The sequence below is a fragment of the Cardiocondyla obscurior genome, linkage group LG22 (genome assembly GCF_019399895.1).
Source record: "Cardiocondyla obscurior isolate alpha-2009 linkage group LG22, Cobs3.1, whole genome shotgun sequence".
In the NCBI taxonomy this organism is placed as follows: Eukaryota; Metazoa; Arthropoda; class Insecta; order Hymenoptera; family Formicidae; genus Cardiocondyla; species Cardiocondyla obscurior.
Window position 1 is genome coordinate 3,091,045 of NC_091885.1, and position 20,673 is coordinate 3,111,717.

Below are 20,673 nucleotides of genomic sequence, written 5' to 3' on the forward strand. Positions count from 1 at the left end.
GTGCCGCGATGATTTCGCCGCGTAACGATCGGTTAGTATACGCGAGGTCAACGCGCATTCGTGTAAGTCTGCGAGAGAGGCGAGCATTGACAGTTATTTCAAATTGCATGCGTAATACCCGGACTGAACATTGACACCTTTCGGCTACCAGCCGGGCCTGTCGCCAGTTGGTCCATAACTGTAAAGTCTAACTGTCAGTAGCATAAACAGCTTAAAGCGCAACGGTCAAATCGAGCCAGACCTATAAAGCCGTCGTTGTTTCTACGTTGGAAAAATTACGTCTTTCTGGCACTCGGAAATTTCTAACTTTAAGTAAAATATAATTGCAATGTTTTTCTTATTTAAAAAAAAAAATCGTGCTTTTGAGAATACAATATATTTTTATTAATACCAGTTTACCGTGAATTCGTTGAAGCTAGGCCTCGAACTTGCACGACAGTACCGTTTTCTCAAGCGTGATTAAAAAAAAAAAAAAGAAAAAAAGAACTCGCGCGCGTATATCACGTTAATGAAGAAATGCGTGCGATTTCAATTGCCGGTGAAATCCGTAGCAGTGGCTAAACACGCATTTTTCTACACATATATGTAGTCCCATGAATAACAGTTTTTACGATTTCTAGTTCGCAGGACAATGACCCTGATATTGATTCAAGGCGAAGAAGTAAAGCGCTTTTTGCCGGCGCGCCGCTCCGATTTATACGCTCGCGATTGTACGCGCGCGGTAACTATTCCACGCCGATCGGCACACCGGCGCCTGGATCCTTCGCGGTTTGCATAATCGCGGCATCACGTGCGGGAAAGCACGGAGCCGCCGGTGCCACGGTCAACCCGTCTTATCCGTCGCGCATCGACGATCCCGAGCACACTGCGCGGATTTTCCTTTTGTTCCCGAACAGTTCCCGATCACTTTTACCGTTGAACCGCCGCTTATCGCGAAGCGCGTAAAAGTACCGCGGCTGACCCGGTCCTGTCTACGTGATTTTAATTATTCACGCACCGCCTGGCGCCCGCGTGCATAAATTTAACGCGCCGCGACGCCGGTAACGAGCTCAGCCGCGAATACGAGATGAAAGCCGGGACTCGCTCGTTAGTGCGTGTGGTCCTAAGAACTTTTCCCTTGATATCGTTAATATCGTATTCGGGTCATTCGGCAAGCCTTGGCTCTTTTCCTCGCGCAAGGTCGTTAGAAACGAGCGAATATACGAATAATTACGCGAGTCTACCTCGATATGATCGTTGGATAAAATAATGCCGATTACATCATCAGCCGAACGTAATTTATTTCTAATTGAAACCCCGTTGCGCTAACAATGTACCTCTTTTTTTTTTTCTAGAACGAATGACGTCAGCGGGTAGTGGAGTAAAAAAACAATTTGCAAGCGCACGCATCTCGAACGGGTTGCGTAACATTCGGACGAAGCATGTCGACCTTAGGGATGACCCACTACGAGGATGGGTTCCGACTGGGCGGACCGCCGTCGGAGTGCTCTCTCAGAAGCAAGGCGCAGATCGACGCGCTGTTCGAAGACTCCAGGTGAGGTCGCGTACATCAATTAACCTCGGTTATATTTGATTAATTAGAAAGCGTAGGGTAACCAACGTCGTCTATTCCACGCGTATCTGTATTAACTCGGCTTTTTCATCAACGTTGCCTTAATTAATAATACCTCGCCGCGCTCGGCGGCAAGTAGAGCGTAGGAGATTAACATTAACCTTGGCGTTATTCTATTTTACTGTTCCATTTCTGCGTGTTCCTGCGGAAATCACGGCGCAGATCGGTGTGCAGCTCGACGTTAGGAGGGTGGTACGCCGGATTGTCGGTGATGATCCCGGGCAACCCCGGCGACGCGAACGAGGAGCAGAAGAGGGTGAACAGCGCCGTGCAGGCGCGCATCGAGGCGATGTTCGCCTCGGTGGAGGCCGAAAGTGGAACGCCCGGTGAATGTGCCGCCGCAATCTTGCCGGTAATGACACGAATATTAACGCACGTGGGGGGCATACGCGAGAGTGCCGGCGCACCAATTTCGCCGGTGCGGTTCGGACGGAGGATTCAGGTTTGGATCGTCATCTCGCGCGACGGCTTGGCCATATATAAAACGGGAATATAATATTAAATACATTACACGCGGCCGCGTTTCACTTATGTTAATCCCCATTGTGCATCCGCGCACGTCCTCGCTTGAGAAATCTCGCGAATCACCGAACGATCGACGCGTGAATGTCTTTTTTTTTTTTTTTTATATCGTTTTTTTTCTTCGGCGATAATTAATTGAATTCGATTAATTTCGTCAATCAATATTATATGTCTTTTTTAGGTTTTGTTGAGAGAGTACAGAGAGCAAGTTATTTATTATGTTTGGACATTGGTTAATTATATTTTGTAGATATGGAAATTATAAATTGTGATCTATGGCTTGTTGCCGGTTCACTTACATTTGGATCTTCCGGTGGGGTTAGGTTAGATTGGGATAATTTCCGTCTTTCCTTCCTTCCTTCCTTCCTTCCTTCCTTCCTTCCTTCTTTCTGTGGCAGTTTCTGGATTATCCTGACGTCCTGTAGCACTTTACATCCCTTGACACATCACTACACTGCTCTGCTTTTTTTTTTTTTTTTTTAATGACAATCACTATCACTGACACTATCACTCGAGAGACGAACGACCGAAAGATTGACGGTGGATTATCGCGGCGGTTTCTGACGATTAAAATTAAGAAGCGCGACGGGCGACCATTCGTTGTATAAATTCGCACTTCCGATTTTCGTAACGTTGCTTACTTCCACTGGGTCTTCACTCGAATCGTCCTCGATCTCGAGACAAGAAGCTGGCTGCGATGTACAGCAAAGTCCTAGAGTCTCTTCTGATTCTTCGGTTGATTCTCGTCGGCGAAATAAACGGCGCCAAATAAACTTGCGTTAAGCGGGTCGTGATATGTCGAGCATTGTGTTTATTCAGATAAAATGTTCCCCGCGCACTTTATCTTCTTCAAACTCCTCAAAGATAATTTGTTCACAACGGGATGACAACCTTGGCCGCGACGAAGAAGACGAACGAGGTGCAGATCTCATGCACTCGTAATGGCGATCGCCGGAACTTGCTGAAGGCGGCGGCGAGTGAACCGCGTCGAAAGTCGGAAGCACCGGGCGCGATGAATTTCACGTCGGACGCCACCGTCCGTTCCATCCGCGACATAACCCTTTTTGTCCGAAGCCCTTTTTCGAAACCGAAAATAAGGCACAAAACGACGAGTTGGATAACATAAAAGTATAGAAAATGATTCTCTGTTCCCGAGTCGACGACGTCGACACTTATTCGCATGCGATACTTCCCTATCCGCGGTTAAAATTACGCGGAATTGCGGAGCGATAAAGAACACGTCCTCACGCCCGAATCCCCGCAATTAGACTGAAGTAGTCGTTAAAGATGTCGGCCCTTTGAGAAAAAGAAATAATACCGAAAAAAAAAAAAATACATTTTAATTTTTTTTACCTAAAAAATCTTGCAGATAATTATAATCGCGGTAATTCCGTGTCAGAAATAAAATTGAGATCGACGTATAATTACTCGCGAGCTGGTTGCTCGTTAGAAAGGAAAGAATCGCTAAGTTGATCTTTCGAAAAGTGCTATGCAGTATATAAAGATAGAATTGTAAAAATCAAAAGAGAAAGCAAATTATATATCTCTTAATATCTAATTCGAGATGGTATCCGAACCCTTTGGGATTTAATCACTCTCGCGCAGTAGAATAAAATTGTCTGACGCGTTTAATTAATTCGTATATTAGCGAATAATATATTTAGTTGATGTTTTAATTGAGATTACAATAGATCGCAACGTTAGATATAAAGAAATTTTTAATAAGTTAAAAAGGTGCTAAAGAATAACTCATGTTATATTAAAACTATATTTATTTCTTTCTCGAGGATACTTTAACAAATTCGGCGAATAGATCTGCATTCTCTAAGCGCAGCGCATTTTGCAATCGCCATCCTTACGAAACGTGTTGTCCCGATTCGCGAAAAAGGACCGCGAAGAAAAAAAGTACTTGCGACTTTCTTCGGGGCGTCGATCCGGAATTTTTAATCGTCACTTTCATTCCACTCACGTTCCGCCAAGCGTGACGGACTTCTATAAACTATTCGGAGCGCTGAAAAATTCTCCGTCAGTTGTTACATCGGTATGCGGATTCTATACCATCGCCGACATGGTGTTCTGTTTTATAGATCCCGCCGCATTGTTTCGCCTCGCTTCGCGAACTTTGATTAGGGCTCGCGAAAGAAGCTGCTGATCAATCGATGGAGTTACGTCAGAGAACTCGATGCTACCATGGAGAGAAATGCCGCTTAGGTGTGGCGGTCGATTATAATGACACGGTGGCTTTGCTACCTTGAAGAGCATTGCCCTCGCTTTTGCCTTCTCGGTGGCTGAAGATCGCGTCTCTCTCTCTCTCTCTACGTAATTCGAATCGTTAAATTTCAAAGATAATTATATGATAAAAGTGAGCACCGTTATTTTTTAGCCAAGGCACGAAATTCCACGACTCGAGTTTGATACATTGTATAATTTATACCGTTTAACACATTCCGCAGGATAGATATTAAAGCGGCGACAAATAAATAACTGGCAACGCATTAAAATTTCTCACTCAGGGACTAGTTAAAACTTTATCGCGTTCAAAATGCAGTAAAGTTCCCGTTTAATAGCTCCCGCCGGTTTATCTTTGATATTGCCCATCGCGCAGAACAGGTTTCCACTGCTTTTTAGATATGCAGAAGGAACGCATTCTTTGACAAGCGCCGTTTTTGCTTGAACACGTCAGTCTCGCATAATGTAGTTCGTAGTGAATAAAAATATTCGTATTATCTGAAGCTTTCTATTATACATTTTTTAAATTCTCATTGATATACCTCTGAAACGGCATATTCATCAATAATAAATAGCGGAATGTGTTAAATTAATAAATTATTTTCTCTGGCTCTTCTTATTATAAAAATCTAATTTCTAGAATAACTTAAATATAGCGCTCTTTCGAATAGGTAAAATATATGGGAGCTGCTCCGGTCGGTGGGCGGGTGGCGAGTGTGCGAGGTCTTCAGGAGCCACTTCGTCAGCTATTGGAACGCATGGAAAGATGCGTGAGGGCCGAGCTGGAGGTCTCTAGGCGTGGACTGACGTTCCGCACGAGCGAAGTTTGTGAAAAAAATAATCCTTTCCGCAGAATAGCGGTATGGAGTGCCCTACGGCTTCGATGTAAGAGAGCACCATCGGGCGATTTTCACCACGCCTTCTTGCCTCTGGTCGGCGATCAGGATCAGGGGCAGACGATGGAGGATAAACATGCCGATCTCTATAGGTAGATTATCGCAACGTGTCATTATAATTAGTTTTCTGGAATGCAAAAATACATTGTTACAAGTTTAAAAAAATTTTAATATTAATTTTAATATTAATTTTAATTTTAGAACAATGCGCAATTTAAAAAACGAAGCGGAATTTTATCCTCCTATTTTCGCTGTGGTAATGCGACGGCCGGGTGCCGCCAGGGTCTTGGAATGCCACGCATTCGCTTGCGAATCCGAGGAAGATGCAATAGCAGCGGCAGCTACGTTGTATCGCGCTCTTCTCGCCGATCTGGACGCGAATCGGCGACGACCTCGTCACACGAACGGTGTGGGCTGCGTCAGCTTGGCATCCGTTGCATCTAGCATGCGAGATCCCAGTCTCAGCAGCAGGATCAGTTGTCTGTTGCCTCCTCCACCGCGACCGACCGCGCCGCATCCTGTTAGACCACCCAGAACCAAGAAGTCGTCCATGAGTAGCTCTGTCACTGAGGATGAGGGCGGGAAGCCAAGCCTGCAAAAAGTACCACGTAGAAAGAAAAAGAACTCCGACGTGAAAGCAGAAGATATTCTCGAAGCGCGCGGAAAGAGACGGGACAATCTCAAAGCCGAGAGGAACAATCAGGGGCAGAACAATCGAGACATCGTACTGTCTAGAAACGAGGAGTTGCAGAATTCGAAGAATAAAATATTTTCCGCTAAAGACCAGAATTCTTTGAGAATCGAGGTAGAATCTAACAACCTTGATAAAATTTACAGCGCCCATGACGGCATTGACGAAATCTACGAGCTACAGTCGAACAGGTACGAAAAACTTTACAAACGAAATAACTCGAAGAGAGAGGCGATGAATATGAAGAATGATCTTTACGAAAAAAATTACGGGTCATACGATTTGAATCGAGCAAACGCAGGGAATTGTGAATTGTACTCCTCCGGTACTGATAGCATTTTGCTGTACGATAAGGTCGTTAAAACCGGAAAAAATGAAACGTGCTCCGTTTACGCACAGCCCGGCAGGAAGAACGAAAAGATCTATTGTTCGCGCATTGAGGACATTGATAAAATTCACAGCCTCGAGGAGGAAGACATTTATGCGGGCAAGAATAACAGAAACAGTCAGAGGAGGAGTTGTCAGGAAGATATTTTTTTCGCAAAGAAACTGAAGAATAATACTCACCATCAATCGCATCGCGAACATTCGGATGGTACAACCAACCAACAGAGACGCTCGAGAGACCCTGAGAGGATGTACTGCAGTAAAAAGGTCAGTCGAGTAGTCACGATGGACAAGCCATTGAGAAAAGAACAATCAGACTCTAGTTATTCGTTGAGCATGCCAGAGTACAATCGTCCTCGGGTGAGGAGAAGAAGCAGAGCGGGCAGTGAGCCGCCAGTTAGCCATTCAGAGAGCGCGAATAGAATCTTGCAGGAGAGCGCGCTAAAAAGATCGCAGAGCGACGTAGACGTGGACAGAGGAGACCTGATGACGAGGGTTGAACTACCTAGGAGAGGCAGTTTCTTGACTTCCGGCAGCACTCGGAGAACCAATAACATTAAAGGCGGCACTCCGCTTGGATTCACGGAGCTCTTTGACGAATTCAGGAATCAGGAGGGCTTGACCAGTGTCGATGATATTCTAGCAGCCATCATAGGTACTGTATTCTGTAAAATAACAATAAAATTAGATAAATAAAAAATTAAATTAAATTATTTTTGTATTTTTTGTTCAGATCCAGAAGGTATGTCATTTAACGACTTGAAGCCGCTCTACAAGGAGTTTTTACTAAAACTTGCCGCAACTTTAACGCAAGACGAGTTGTATCAAAGATCCGCTAGTATTATGAGGAGAAGACGGAGACCGCAAAGGCGAAGATCGAATCGCCGATCTTGTTTATTAGGCAGAGCCATAAAAAGATCGGTCTCGAGACTGAAGGGTGGCCCTACGGAATTCACCTCCGTGATATTCCCAGCTAGAAGATTAAACGACAGTTTCGGAAGTAGTTCGTCATGCGACGTTAGAAATAACCATCGAAATCGAGTGTTAGCGAACAGACTCGGTAAAAGAAAGTCCGCGCGAAGAACGAACAAAAACGGGATGTGCCAGACGACTTCAGAAGACAGCGATACCTGTACGTAGAAATATTGCAATTAAAATCAAATTAATTTAAACTTTCAATAACTCTCTTTTTTTAATTTCTCCAAATATTAAGACTTAAAATTCAAAAGGTAAATTTTAATACTTAATATAGTAATGTAACAAAGTGTATGTACCTACGTAGGTAGACGATTGAGTCGCAGCATGGGTGCTACCGCAAACAGGAGCAGCAGTGGGTACGTGAGCTGCAGCGAATGCAGCTACGATTCCGAGTCGTGTACGTGCGTGTCGGCGGATAAATGCTACTGCTCATTGTCCAGGAGAGTACCAGCTACGCCTGCACCAGGAAACACGGTCGTTTGCGCTTGCGACACTGACAGCTGCTCTGAAAGTAATAAATGTTACTGCGCGCGGAAGCCGTTACAGCCGACTATACTGGAGCAACTTCGGCAGAAAGGAATTGTGCCGTCGGAAAGCACACTCAGCAGAGGAGATAGCCCTGAGAGAATCCGTGGTACGAGATTGACCAGTAGTCACAGTTCTTCGCACAACACGGATTTCCTCAAGGTAGCCAAAGAATATTTACATTGACTATTAATCTTATTTAATTGTTCTAATTACTTTAAAATATGTTTATACGAATTTTACCACAGAGTCAATCGTCGCCAGTTTGCGTTAGTAGTTCAGATAATTTGGCTTTGGATTACGATCTCTTCAGTCCAGGGAGAAGATCTCAGCAGTCGTCCGGCAGTGAGAAAGTCCTCGTGGTTAGCGCCAGAGATACTCAGGGTCGTTTGGTTTATGTCGGTGGCACGGAACGGGACAAAAAGTATTCCTCCCGCGGTAGCGGGAGATCCGGAGCGCATCACGAAGCGCTATCCATAAAGAAAAGCGCAGAAATCGCCGCAGTTTTCGGCGCGGGCGAGAACAATCGTATCTCAAGAAGAGCTAGTAACGCATCAAGTACAAGAAGTTCGATTAGTCTTGAAGCTGGACTAGGCTATTTACCTTGATAAAAAGTATCCAAAATTATCTTCTACATAAATGTTCTCGCATATTTAATTATTAATGTTAAATTACGTGTTCGTGTAACACCTTGCCATCCGCGTAATGATTGATGAAGGTAATATCTCACGGACATATCGTGATTCAATTAGTCGTGTCTTCATAAATAATATGCAACTTGCTTGTACCTGTTTTTTTTTAATCTTATAAAAGATTGTAGCGTCTAAGTATTTTAAAAAGTAACAATTATTTATATACTTTATTCCAATTATAAAGTTCTACCTGTAAGCATAAAAATGAAGTAATGATATTTCTATGCTACGTCGGACCTGATAGTTTATTATTAACGATAAAATGGGACAGTGCAATATATATAAAAAAAAAAAAAAACGCGAATACAAAGATCTTAATGTGTTATAAATTACCATTTTTATATTAATTTCTTCATTAGATTAGTACTATGTGTACTATACGTGCAATGCGTATTATATCTATATTATAATATAAATTTTTGCACTATGTATTGCTAATAAAGTCTTCATCTATTTTACGAAATGTCTCTGTGTATTCAGACGGCACTTCGACTTTCTTTAAGTTGTCTAAGCCAATTTCTTCTTCGGTTCTATAATAAAAAGATATAACAGTTTTTTATATACAAAATACAATTAATTAGAACTTTTTATTCGCAAATATTTACCTTATCAAGATATCTACGACATTTTCACATGCTAATAAGCAGTTTTTATCTTTTTCCCATTTGTGTAGTTCTCTAAGTATGACATATGCATTTTTTTCTCTTAATATTTTTCTAGCCGCTTTCGTCGCGCACAATTGGTTTAATGCTTCTAAAAGCATAAGTCTGAAATAACATAATAATATTAATATTTCTTTAATTTTAATATTATTAAAGTATTATTTGGCCCGAGTTGTAATTTACCGTGTAATTTACCTTATATCTGGATCGGGCTCTCGAGTTTTTGTTTCAGGAAGATATTGCAAATTAATTGGCAATTTGTCGTTATCTTCATCGTCAAACTCTTCTGGGCCAGCAAGAGGCAACAACAGGTATGATAATAAATCTACTTCGGGACTTAATAGCCACTCGTGACATTCTGTGTCAAAAGTACAATTTTTCAAAGTACCAACAACACCGCCTCGTCTAATCAGACTCTCAGGGTACTCTGTGAACGGAAGAAGCCGTTGAATAACGCATCGATCTCGATCCATCAAGTATCTATAATAAAACATATTAATCTATGCAAAATATAATTTAACGAAATGTATAAAAATTATTAATTAAAATAATACCTTCTTACATGTGGCGATTGACTGAGATTGCTAAAGACAGGACCCAGGTAATGCAATTTATTGCCTGTCGTATTATACTGTTTCGCAGTGAATGCAGCTACTATTTCGTCCCAAGAGTAGCCGCTTTGTTCGATGATCATTATTACTCGGTCAACGAGATGAAACGGTCTAGTCATATTAGAAAGTATCATGCAGCATAGATCAGCTAGTGTACTCGATTTATCCATTATAATCCTGTAGAAATAACAAATCTAAAATATCCAAAGCAAAAAAGAGCAAGAGTAAAACATACAATGATATATTACCTCATACAAATTTTTATTAGGTTTCGACTAAATCCTTGGCCAGGCAAATCTGTTGAAAAATGTACTTAACGTATTATTAACGTATTATACATTTACATATTATAATTTTGTTTATATGTCAGCAAATGCTAAAAATTTGCCATTTTGCGGTCTGACTTAATCCGCCAACGTACCGTTCACATTCTGCTCGTCAGTATTCTCTGTCGCATTACTCGACTCCGAAATAATCAGTATTGCACTGGTTCCTGCCTCGTCTCCAGTGATATTAACCAACGCTTGTGCGGCACACTTACTAATAGGAGCGCTAGAATCCTGGACGAAAGTGACGAGCTGCTTCAACATTTCTGGCAGTTTCAAGAGGAGTTCTCGGCCATCTGCATTTGCCGTCACATCTGCATGAATTTTGAACGTTCTGTCAGAACTTGTAAAGCGTACAATCGTAGTAAAGCAAAAGATACCTCATAAATATTAGTGAAATGCATGAGGATACATACGGAGCACGTGGTTCAGAGCACAGAGTCGCAGATCGAATCGGGTGTCTGGACTCAGGTATTTAGAAATTTCTTTCAGAGATTCCACCATTATTTTCAACGTGTATACTTAACTTGGCGACTGGTGACCTATCGCACAGAAGTTTCGAATAATCTGGAGTCTTATAAAACTTATAAATCGTATCGTTTTACTCACGATAAATAAAGCAATACAGCTGGAACCACTCAGCACCATCTGTGTAATATTTTTAGTAGTATTTGGTGAAGTAAAATGCTGAGTGCTCGGAAAATGTTATTTATTTGTAAAAATAGAAAATACACGAATAATGTTGCGAGGACAAAAATCGAAAATTATTATTATGTCCTAAATTATAATTTATTTTAATTGTTTCAGATATCGTTCGAGTGTCGATAATATAGTTTGTGTGGCATTGCGTTTCGTTAGTCGTCCGCTTCACCGCGACGGTACGACGTTCGCTCATATGATGAATCTAACCTCGATGAAAGCATGTGTTTACATGCTCGAGTATTTTAGGATAGCATTCACTCACGTTACTTGTAACAAATCTTATAATAAATAATGGCGAGCGATGAAAAAGTGACGCGTATGGAAGATATTTTGAATGCGTCACCGACAGAAAATACAGACGCACCAAAATCGTCGCCTAATGTTGAGAAACGTGAGAGAATAAATATTCCACGAGGTAAACCAAAGTCTGGTAGGGTATGGAAGGAAGAAAAAACAAAGTAAGTTACGGTCTATTACAGATTAATAACTAATTTAATATTGATTAATTAATTTAGAAAAATTTTGAATATACTTTTTAACAGTCTTAAATAATTAAACTAATATCTGAATGTTTTTTACAGATTTTCATCTATAATTAAAACGCGTGGAATTCGACTGTCGTTAGCTAAAAAGCAAAAATTGAGAGAAGATTTGAAACGCGTTAAAGAATTATCGAGGGCAATCAAGGCGCAGAAACAGGCGGACAAGGAGGCAAAGAAGCAACGAAGAAGAGAAAACTTAAAAAGGGCAGAAGAAAATAGAAAAAAGAGTGAAGTTGTACAAGTTGTAAGTAAATTTCCATATTATTTATATAACATTTATTTATTGTATATTATAAATCTTTTTCATTGCATTTCTTTTCAGATTAAAAATACTGCAAAAATAAAAAGAATGAAAAAGAAACAATTGAGAATGATTGAAAAAAGAGACACAACTAATATGTAATATTGAATAAAATCATACAGATAGTGCAGTTAATTAAGTGTATAACATAATAACTATTTATAAAACAATTTACTTTAAATAAAAATAGTTCTTTGTTCGGTACGCAAGCTTTTAAAACTTAAAAAGTAAAATATCAATGCTCAACATTTTTATCCTTTCTCACGTGCAATTTGTAGCGCTACAAAATCTTGAAGTTCTATTTCTAGATCGTAATCAGAGTAAGATTTTATCTGCAACATAAATAATAAGTTGTAAGTGAAATGGTTTATAAAATATAATTAACGATATATTTTTTTTTAATAATTAAAACTTACATTTTTTTTAATCCATTTCGGTAAATAGTTGATGTTTGTGGGTTGCTGATACCTATATAAATCGTCAAAGGTAAGTATTTTATTTATTCTAAATCAATATATCTATACATACCTTTCATCTATTAATAGTACAGCACCCCAATCATTTTTATGTCTGACGCAACGACCTATTGCTTGATTTACTGCCCTAAATGCGTCTATAGTATACCACTCACTGCCGGATAGCAAACCTTTTGATTTATTCCAATCATTATATTCCATCTTCATTTTTATGCAACTGTTTTTAAAAAAATACGGTATGCCGACCTAATAGAAAAAAAAAAGTTAAAACACTGCGAGAGTATTAATATACAAATTTATATTAATATAAAAAAATTAAGAATCTTACTGCTATTACGCAACGAGCTTCGTTATCACTGAAGTCAATTCCTTCCGCTATTTTTCCCCTGCAAACTGCAAACAAGATAGCTCCAGATGTTGCACAACGTCCCTCAGACGATGATTCCTTAATCACTTCATGATATTCATCCATAGTTTGTTTCAATTCTTCATTAGTTTTTGGTTCTATAAAGATTTCTTTTAATTTAGAGAGTTTTTCCCACATGTTGCTACTCTTCCATCTTTTATGAATATTGTCCATCGTTTTGTAAGACGAAAAAAAACATAATACACCATGTGGTACTGCGTCACACACTTGAAGAACCAACTCGCCAAGCTCGTCCTATTAAAATAAAAATTATTACATTTTCGTTTAATATTTAATCCGAAATATCATTTAGAATAAAATTATTAACAATCCGGTTTCTTTTACCTGAAAATCCCAGGTGTTCACTTGTTTATATACGGCTGATAAAGGTTTTTTATTTGGTCCTTGTGATATACATCTCACATATATTTGATTCGACGGTATAATATGATCAAGACTGACTATTTTCTTGAATTCCGTACCGAGTTCGCTTTGAAACGACGTGGTCGGTGCCAAAGTGCCCGAGGCGACTATTACAGAGCGAACGGTGCGAGTCAAAGGCTCAAAAACTACAGCAGGATTCATACATATCAGCTTCATAATTCGTACATCGGCTTTTTTCGTAGTTATATAGCCATGTTTAGTCTAAAAAAAAAAAAAAAAAATGTTATATGCGACGCTTGATACAATAACGCAATCAAATCCTATTCTTTTGATACATACAGTTTTAATTTCTTTAACCGTTTCCTCGACGTACATCCTATAGTCGTGAGCATATTTCTCTGATGCACTATTTGACGTTTCGGAATTATGACTGTTCGACGGGTTATTGACTTGAATTACTCGCGAAACAGCGAAACAGAGATACTCAAGAATTCTCTTAGCGTCTCGCGTAATAGTAGGCTTCATTTCTTCAGGAGAGGTCTCTTCCCTTCCATTCATCGTGAAATCTCGTATGGCTGCGTTGGAGGCATTAAGAAAAGTAAAAAATGTAGAACTTCCGACGTTGTGCACATTGAGCAACTCCTGGAATTCCATAGCGAACCAAGTCCGACTGACCTTTTCAGAATCATTGTGCTAAAACATATAATTCCATATATAATAAATAAAAATAACAATTATCGGTTTTCAAAAAAATTTGTAAAAAAAGAACCCGGGGTAAAAAATTAAATGAATTAAAATTAAATAAACGTAGCGATACGCAAAATTAATATTAATACAGAAATTAATATTAAATTAATTATTTCGTAAGTACATACGTTCTGTTCGATTGGTATATGTTGAAGAAGTTCCACGAAGTTTTTCAGATATGTACCTATAGTTTCGTAAATATACGTCTCACAGTTTTTTTTAATCAGATTTTGACACTCCTCAGCAGCAGATGTGATCTCGTAATCTCCGAAAGATACACTGGCAGCGCTCCGGCATATATCTTCAATATTGTGAGCTTCATCAAGGATTACGATATCGCCTTTCAAATCGATTTGCATCTGCATAATTTAATTAAGTACTTCATTATTCAATATTTAATTACAAAAAAAAAAAAAAAAAATACGTGTGAGGATTATTTAATATTACAATTATTTACATTTTCTTTAGTTTCGAATACTGGATTATCAGGTATTTATACTTACACTTTCACGAATATACGGATCCAAGAGATAGTTATAAGGACAAAATATGATATCTGCGTCACCCATCAAGGACCTCGCGCCGAAATACGGACAGGTCCTCTTTTCTTTCCCTAATGAGACCAAGTCCTCGATATCCCAAGGCGTTTTCATGTACCAAAATGCTCTCATTTTTCGCTTAGAGTGCTCGTTATAATATTCGCACTTTCTACCCTGTGAACAAAAATAATTTCGTTAACGCAAATATGTAGCTTGCAATTTTCGCAAGTACGAATATTTATAACACTTGGAAAAACCTTTAGCGGATCGAGCAGTTCGTGACATAGATCGTTCTTGTTCTTATTCTTGACGGTTTTCTGAATGCACGTGAGCTCTCGACTGCTCAATATGGTCATTCTAAAAAAAAATTACTCGTTATACGCTTACTTAATTAAACCGAACTACGCCAGTTTTTCACCTTTTGTGTCTGTAAGCTGTCTTCTTAAATTCTCTGACTACCTGCTTGATTTGTTTGTGAGTTCTCGTTCCGTAATATATTTTCGGTACTTTTCGCGATCTAAGAAAACGAATATTCAATTGTAACGCTCACCTTTGCAGGCAAAACATTCAGAGAAATATTATACGATACTGAAACATTTAAATAACGCACTTACTTATTTGTGACCGAAGTTTTATCGCAAATGTCTTTGTTAACGCACTGCGACGCGTTGAGAAAGAAGTTATCGTCTACGGGTTTATCGTTGTCGCAACAAGAACTCTCTATTAAAACAAAAACCAATTAGTTTACTACCGTACATTATATGAAAAAAAAAGTTTCCTGTAAAGAAATAAGACCTACATGTTAAAAAGAAATAATTTTTCCCGTAGAAGAAAGTCAATGTTATTATCGAATTTCGCATTAGAGGGACGGAAATATATTTCCCAGCATCGGGGAGGCGAGATGTGAAGAGACGAGCGCAAAGGATGTCAAAACATTACGAATGCTGGCACGTGAAAGGGCACGAATCCATTGAACGGGATCAATAGGAAGGTTTAATCCTCCCGTAGCGCTGTGCAGTCTCGACAACAAGCCGGCTACTCGAAGGAGGCATTGAAAAGGAAGCCAATGGAATCGCTCTTAATCCTTTCGTACAATTTACGGGGCCGTAAAAATAGAAATGACTCTCAATGACATCGAGAGCCAACGAAACGGCGGTTTACTCGTAATCGGATTTAGAACGGATGAATCTACGGCAAATAAGATTCCAGTATCCCGCGAAACTAGTTCCAAGTTTCGACGAAGCTATCCCGGCGATACGCGCCGGCTTTTCCGTTCGCGATTAAAAGAAACGTACGGAGAGACGCGCGTTATTAGGAGGAATTAAATCCAGGCAAAGAGTCAGGTTCGACCAGGCTCTAAAGAAGCGATCGCACTTTTTCATCGCGCCCACGGCACCCTCCGTACAATACGGGAATGACAAAAAGATTCGTGTTATTTATCCGAAATGATATTATGTCGCTTCGTCGTGTGTACCGTGTATGTACCGATGTCGCGCCATCGCGCCGAACTACCCTCTAATTCCCTCCTCGCGTTTTGTTCGTGTAGACGCGTTGCAGCATGTTCCTCCCTTCTTTCTTTTTTTCCTCTCTTCCCTCTCCCCCCTTTTTTTTTCCTTTCCTCTTTTCTTTTTTTCTTTTTTCTTTCTCTGCACGCGCGCCCGTGTGTGCACTTCGCCCCGACGACGGCGGTTTCCATCGGGCGAGAGCACAGAACGGGTGGTACGGTAGCTCGGGTGAAGGGGGGAAGCCTGATTGGCGACGGGGTGAGAAGAGAGACTAAGACAGGAAAAGCGAGACGGGGCCAATCAGAGCGCGGACTTCGAGGGTGTCGTTGCCAGGCAACGAAACACACCCCAACACCCAAGGGGAGAAAACCCCCGGGGGATACATCATCCAGCGATACAGTCGGCGCTGAAAGTTATCGCACCCTTGAGAGACGAGAAGCGCCCTTTTAACCTTGCCCACGATTCCGGGGGCTTTAGCGCGGATAATCGAGCGACACTGGGAGTCGATCGTAAAAATTAATATCACAATTCGCGAGGAGAATGTCGCGATCGACGTTTTTAATCGTGACCCATCTCGTCTCGCGTCACGCGCGTTATCCGAATTCTAAAAATCGCACTCGATATCATCGAACGGCCGAGTACCGCGCGTTATATTTGACCAGATAGACAGATAGACAAGTCTTTATGTCAGAATAATTTACGTCATCTTTCCATATAAAAATCACCCGAATGAATCTTTCAAATACCAAAAAAAAAAAAAAAAAAAATAGATAAATAAATATATATGTATATATATCAACTCGGTCCACGCAGCCCAATCTAATCGCGTAGCTTCGATCCATTCTACGTCCATTCAGGATTACAACATCCAAGCATGAATGAACTCGTTTCACGTCGATCACTCGCGCTTGCTGTTGCATTCCCTCCTCCCCCGCGCAGGCTCACCTCGCCTGGTCCCTCCCGCCGCACTCTCATTCCGTCTCTTTCTCCTCTTTCTCTCGTTTTCGCTATATGCTGAATAAACAGTTGATTCGCGTACATAAAGGCTGCACTTCTTCCTCTCGCTCTTTTTTTTTTTTTATTTTATTTTATTTTTTTTTATACACATTTAACGCACGCTTCCGGTCCTATCGCCGCGCACCGACTCGACTCGGATATGAACTCGACGCTTTCACTGGCATTAATTAATCGAATCGTTGTCACTCCGCGATCACCTACATTCACCGCCGTATTTTAAAGCCGCAGCTGGCCGTCGCGACGACGCGATCGCGTGGCGCATTTACAGAATCGCAATTCTGAAGCGTCTTCTACGGATCATCGTTCCCCGATGACAGACGTCTTCTGTCTTGCCGCAATGCAGCTGGCACAGCAAACGTATATCTCTGTCGAGTTCGTTCCAACGCTCCGTCACACAGCCCGAGTACTGTCTTTCAGCTACCCCGGTGTTATTGAAATGTCGATACTCCGGGCTCCCAATATATATCGCCTTTGTTTTTAACGCGAATGCCTAGGACGCTAAAAATTTCACCCACGCAGACGATCCTTTTGAATATTAATGATTATGTGTTTGATTTTTCTAAAAGGACAATTGCGATATAAATAAAAGTTCCAATAAAACGCGGCAGAAACCACAACCCTACAGATATAACTGACCGGATCTATTTCACGTTTAACAATAAAAAAAAAAAATAAAAAATAAAAATAAATAAATAAAAAAAGAGAACGCTGGAATGCAGTACGCGAAAACACCGGAGTATATAAATCTTCTCAAAGGCCGGGAGTTCTTTTAATCGAGGCATACAATTAATTGCTGCATTTATCATCGATGATTGCGGTTTAAGAGTTTCTCGCGACAGACGAAGGAGTGAGTTTGAGAATGTCAAGTGCCAATTAGCTCGCGGTTACGGCTTGATTTTAGGAAATCGTTGCTAATTGGTCGGGATTGTGGTGCTTCGTGAAACTTTGTGGCTAAACGAGACAAAAGCCACGGCGGAGTCCTTCCTAATATCCGCCAATTCCGCGGGATTCAAGGGTAGGCAACTTTGTACCTTCGAGAATGTTTAATAAAGGGTCCTCCGACAAAAGGAAGATCGTGCAGTTCCGCGGAGATCGGCTCCTCGATATAATTAGCGGAATTAACGCCACCCAGCTAACCAATTTCAAATACCGCCAGACATTTTTTTACGATGCGGACCATTAAATTCGCGTAACATCGAAACTGCAGCTTGCATTTTGAACAGAACGCCAATGTTCTCTTTAATCAATACAGAAAAAAAATATTATTACCTAGGCATTAATTATCGATATTGGATACCGAAATTTTATCGATGTTAATGTTGCGCGGAAAAAAATTACGTTATACGTTATATAAAAGATAACACTGTGTTGAAATAAAATTAAGAAATTAAAAATACCAAAGGCCACGGAAGTTACAAGGAAAGAAAAACCAATAGAAACGCGAGATACTCCACTAAATAAGTTACAATTTGACTTGAGCGTTATTAACACTACGAAAATATTAAGGTAATAAAAATTCGAATAAAATATTTATAATAAAGAAACCGAGAAAAATAAGTTGCGACGAAATAAAAGAAAAAAAAAAAAAAGCCGTAACATTCAAAAAACGAAGATTGGTATATTAGCTATCCAACAAAGAAGATGAAGAAATAGTGGAGGAGGAGGAGGAGAAGGAGGAGAAGGAAAAAAAATGCCGAAAAAAAAGGAAAGCACGAGGAGGAAAAGAAGAGGGCCATCAAAGAGAGACGCCAGGATATCGAAAGACTCTTTGGCGACGGCAGCGTGAACGACGCGCGCGACGAGGAAGGGTGGCGGAAGAGGGTAGCGAAGTGCCGAGGGATAGGGAATCGGCGTTTGGTTGAGGGGGTTGGGCGAGGGTTCGGTCGCCATGGCGACAAGCAGCCCCCGGGACCCTCGCAGCTCGTTGCCGGGGTTGGTCGAAAAGGGTGGCCCAGGGCGTCCGCCGGGCAGGTTAGGCTGGGCACGCAGCCCGAATGTCACTCGGTACAAGGGAACACAAGGATGTCCTTCGGATGCGATGGGGAGCAGAGCGAATGCGACGAAGAGGGTGGGCGGCGGCGGTGGGAGGAAGAGGAAAACGATGAGGAGGTGGAGGTGACGGCGGCGGGGAGACCGCGGCGGCCCAAGATGGCCGACGACGCGACACCCACCATGTCAATAACACCCTTCTTCAGCGCAAACCGACCCCTTCCCGACCCGCTCCCACTTCCGGCTACCCTCCGCGTATCGCCGGGTAACCCCTCGCCGTCCTTCGTCGCCCGCCCCCATAGCCGACTTTCCTAACCATCGACGTTCAGCGTCGAGGACGAAATATCTTGCCACCGTTTCCCCGGCTTCTTGCCTCCGTCGGTAATTAACGCGACCTTCCCGCCGCCGGAAAAGTGTAAAGGGACGCTTGGGGTGAAGGGTTCGGACGATAGGCGCGCGGGGAAGGACGATCGGCGGCGGTAGACGATGTCGGGGACCATTGCGAGCGAGGGCGTAATTCCGTTAAGTGTCTTCGTAAACTTCGTTAGCTGCATTTCCCGACATTACTCACCCTACCGCACTGCCGCGCTGCCGCGCAACCCCCGACACCTCCCTCGCGGGGCGGAATATGAAAGGTCGCAAGCAACAACGAGGGCGATGATGACGAAGGTGGTCGTTGGTAATATTATCGCCGATAGGTCTCGGCGTCGATGATTTTTTCGAACCCGCGTAATGGACCGTAATGGAAATATATTCCATCGTGCGCCAATTATTAAGTTAAGAATATCAAAATGTTTATCACAGCTGCGAATGTCAGCTGAGAAAATACTACACCTCTCGCGTAAAATCGGATTAAATGTTCCCTTTCTACGCGACGCGTCTGAAAAATAACAGATATATTTCCCTGTATACACTTTCCGTTCTGTAGAAAAGCGCCGGCGTGTAACTACAGAGGGAGGAAAAAAAAAAGAAAGAAAAAAAAGTCGCGCTAATGAAAGAATAAATATTTCCGTTGTTGAATTACATATCAGTTCGATGCACTCGATCAGAGACATTGAGATGTGCGGGCACGCCGCGATATTATTTCGAGTACCATGAATAATGGACAGCGCGTATTAGTGTTGCAAATGTAACATTAGTTACATTTGAATCGAAGATAATGATAATCATTAACCGTAATTTACAAATAATATATGAGTTGATTATGCCAGAATACGTAGTAATTTTCACCGTAGCAAATTCAGGTGCGGTCTCGCGATTGTTAACCAACGGAAAACTATGGTCTACATTGCGACAGGGCGTTTAATTCACTTTTACAATCTATTCCCGACACCGGCATTCGTAAATCGTTTTATCACTAATTAAAACGGTCATCTAATTTTTTTTATTTTTTAGATTGTACGTCATTCCGCGTATTATCATTAAATATGCGAAGAAAATTCAGCTGGAATTCTTCAAGTATTAAAGAAATATATACTTGAGCAAAAAGAAAATATATTTTTCGCGCGACGTAATTAACTTTAATTAATTAAAATCAGATAAAGTATTAGTAACGTCGGTGAACGATTACGATGGAAAACGCGCAATCTTTCAACAGCGAAATGGTATTGATTGCATGCATGTTCGTCAACGTCATTACACGTTAAAATTCTTGAGAGTATCCCTCTCGTTCGCGATAAAGAAGCCCGCCGCGGGCAGATGCCAACAGATCGAGGGATGCTATACTAAATATAATAACCGCGGCGGGTCTTCGCGCTTGAACTGCTCGAATTATGTTACATCATATTCGCTTTGTGCTTTTCGAGTATCGCCAGCTACAATAGGAGCAGACACCTGGAACGCTCGCGCAACGTTTCGTTTCGTGTCCGAAGATACAATGTATTCACTAAACCACGTAAAACTGACGGAAATCTCTTTCGCTTTCGACCAACTCG

The 20,673-nt window shown here is 41.2% G+C and overlaps 4 protein-coding genes across 5 annotated transcripts in view; 2 read left to right on the top strand and 2 right to left on the bottom strand.

Moving 5' to 3' along the window:
• Positions 1-1,341: 1,341 nt before the first annotated feature.
• On the top strand, positions 1,342-8,529 carry LOC139111137 (uncharacterized). Its single transcript, XM_070671258.1, has 7 exons — positions 1,342-1,534; positions 1,775-1,964; positions 5,035-5,351; positions 5,461-6,992; positions 7,071-7,469; positions 7,620-8,002; positions 8,089-8,529. Exons 1-7 carry the CDS (start codon positions 1,422-1,424, stop codon positions 8,446-8,448), a joined length of 3,294 nt encoding a protein of 1,097 aa, XP_070527359.1. The 5' UTR covers positions 1,342-1,421; the 3' UTR covers positions 8,449-8,529.
• Positions 8,530-8,668: 139 nt separating this feature from the next.
• LOC139111139 (protein HGH1 homolog) lies at positions 8,669-10,812 on the bottom strand. The gene is made up of 9 exons (XM_070671262.1): positions 10,741-10,812; positions 10,548-10,673; positions 10,227-10,445; positions 10,054-10,102; positions 9,749-9,982; positions 9,390-9,674; positions 9,138-9,299; positions 8,866-9,062; positions 8,669-8,722 (listed from the first exon to the last, which is right to left on the bottom strand). The coding sequence occupies exons 2-8, from the start codon at positions 10,633-10,635 to the stop codon at positions 8,957-8,959; spliced, it is 1,143 nt and encodes a 380-aa protein (XP_070527363.1). The 5' UTR covers positions 10,636-10,673; positions 10,741-10,812; the 3' UTR covers positions 8,669-8,722; positions 8,866-8,956.
• On the top strand, positions 10,506-11,880 carry LOC139111140 (coiled-coil domain-containing protein 86). The gene is made up of 4 exons (XM_070671263.1): positions 10,506-10,602; positions 10,939-11,291; positions 11,415-11,619; positions 11,698-11,880. Exons 2-4 carry the CDS (start codon positions 11,125-11,127, stop codon positions 11,776-11,778), a joined length of 453 nt encoding a protein of 150 aa, XP_070527364.1. The 5' UTR covers positions 10,506-10,602; positions 10,939-11,124; the 3' UTR covers positions 11,779-11,880.
• The window catches only part of LOC139111138 (Fanconi anemia group J protein), a 41,505-nt gene continuing 32,700 nt past the window's right edge, over positions 11,869-20,673 (bottom strand). For both annotated transcript variants that reach the window (XM_070671260.1, XM_070671259.1), the window contains exons 5-15: positions 14,843-14,948; positions 14,647-14,745; positions 14,486-14,585; positions 14,193-14,402; positions 13,818-14,048; positions 13,282-13,635; positions 12,904-13,203; positions 12,481-12,813; positions 12,205-12,398; positions 12,093-12,144; positions 11,869-12,008 (exon numbers count right to left, since the gene is read on the bottom strand). In XM_070671260.1, coding sequence (XP_070527361.1) covers positions 11,928-12,008; positions 12,093-12,144; positions 12,205-12,398; positions 12,481-12,813; positions 12,904-13,203; positions 13,282-13,635; positions 13,818-14,048; positions 14,193-14,402; positions 14,486-14,585; positions 14,647-14,745; positions 14,843-14,948 — 2,060 coding nt within the window. In that variant the 3' untranslated portion in view covers positions 11,869-11,927. The remainder of the gene's footprint in view (positions 12,009-12,092; positions 12,145-12,204; positions 12,399-12,480; positions 12,814-12,903; positions 13,204-13,281; positions 13,636-13,817; positions 14,049-14,192; positions 14,403-14,485; positions 14,586-14,646; positions 14,746-14,842; positions 14,949-20,673) is intronic.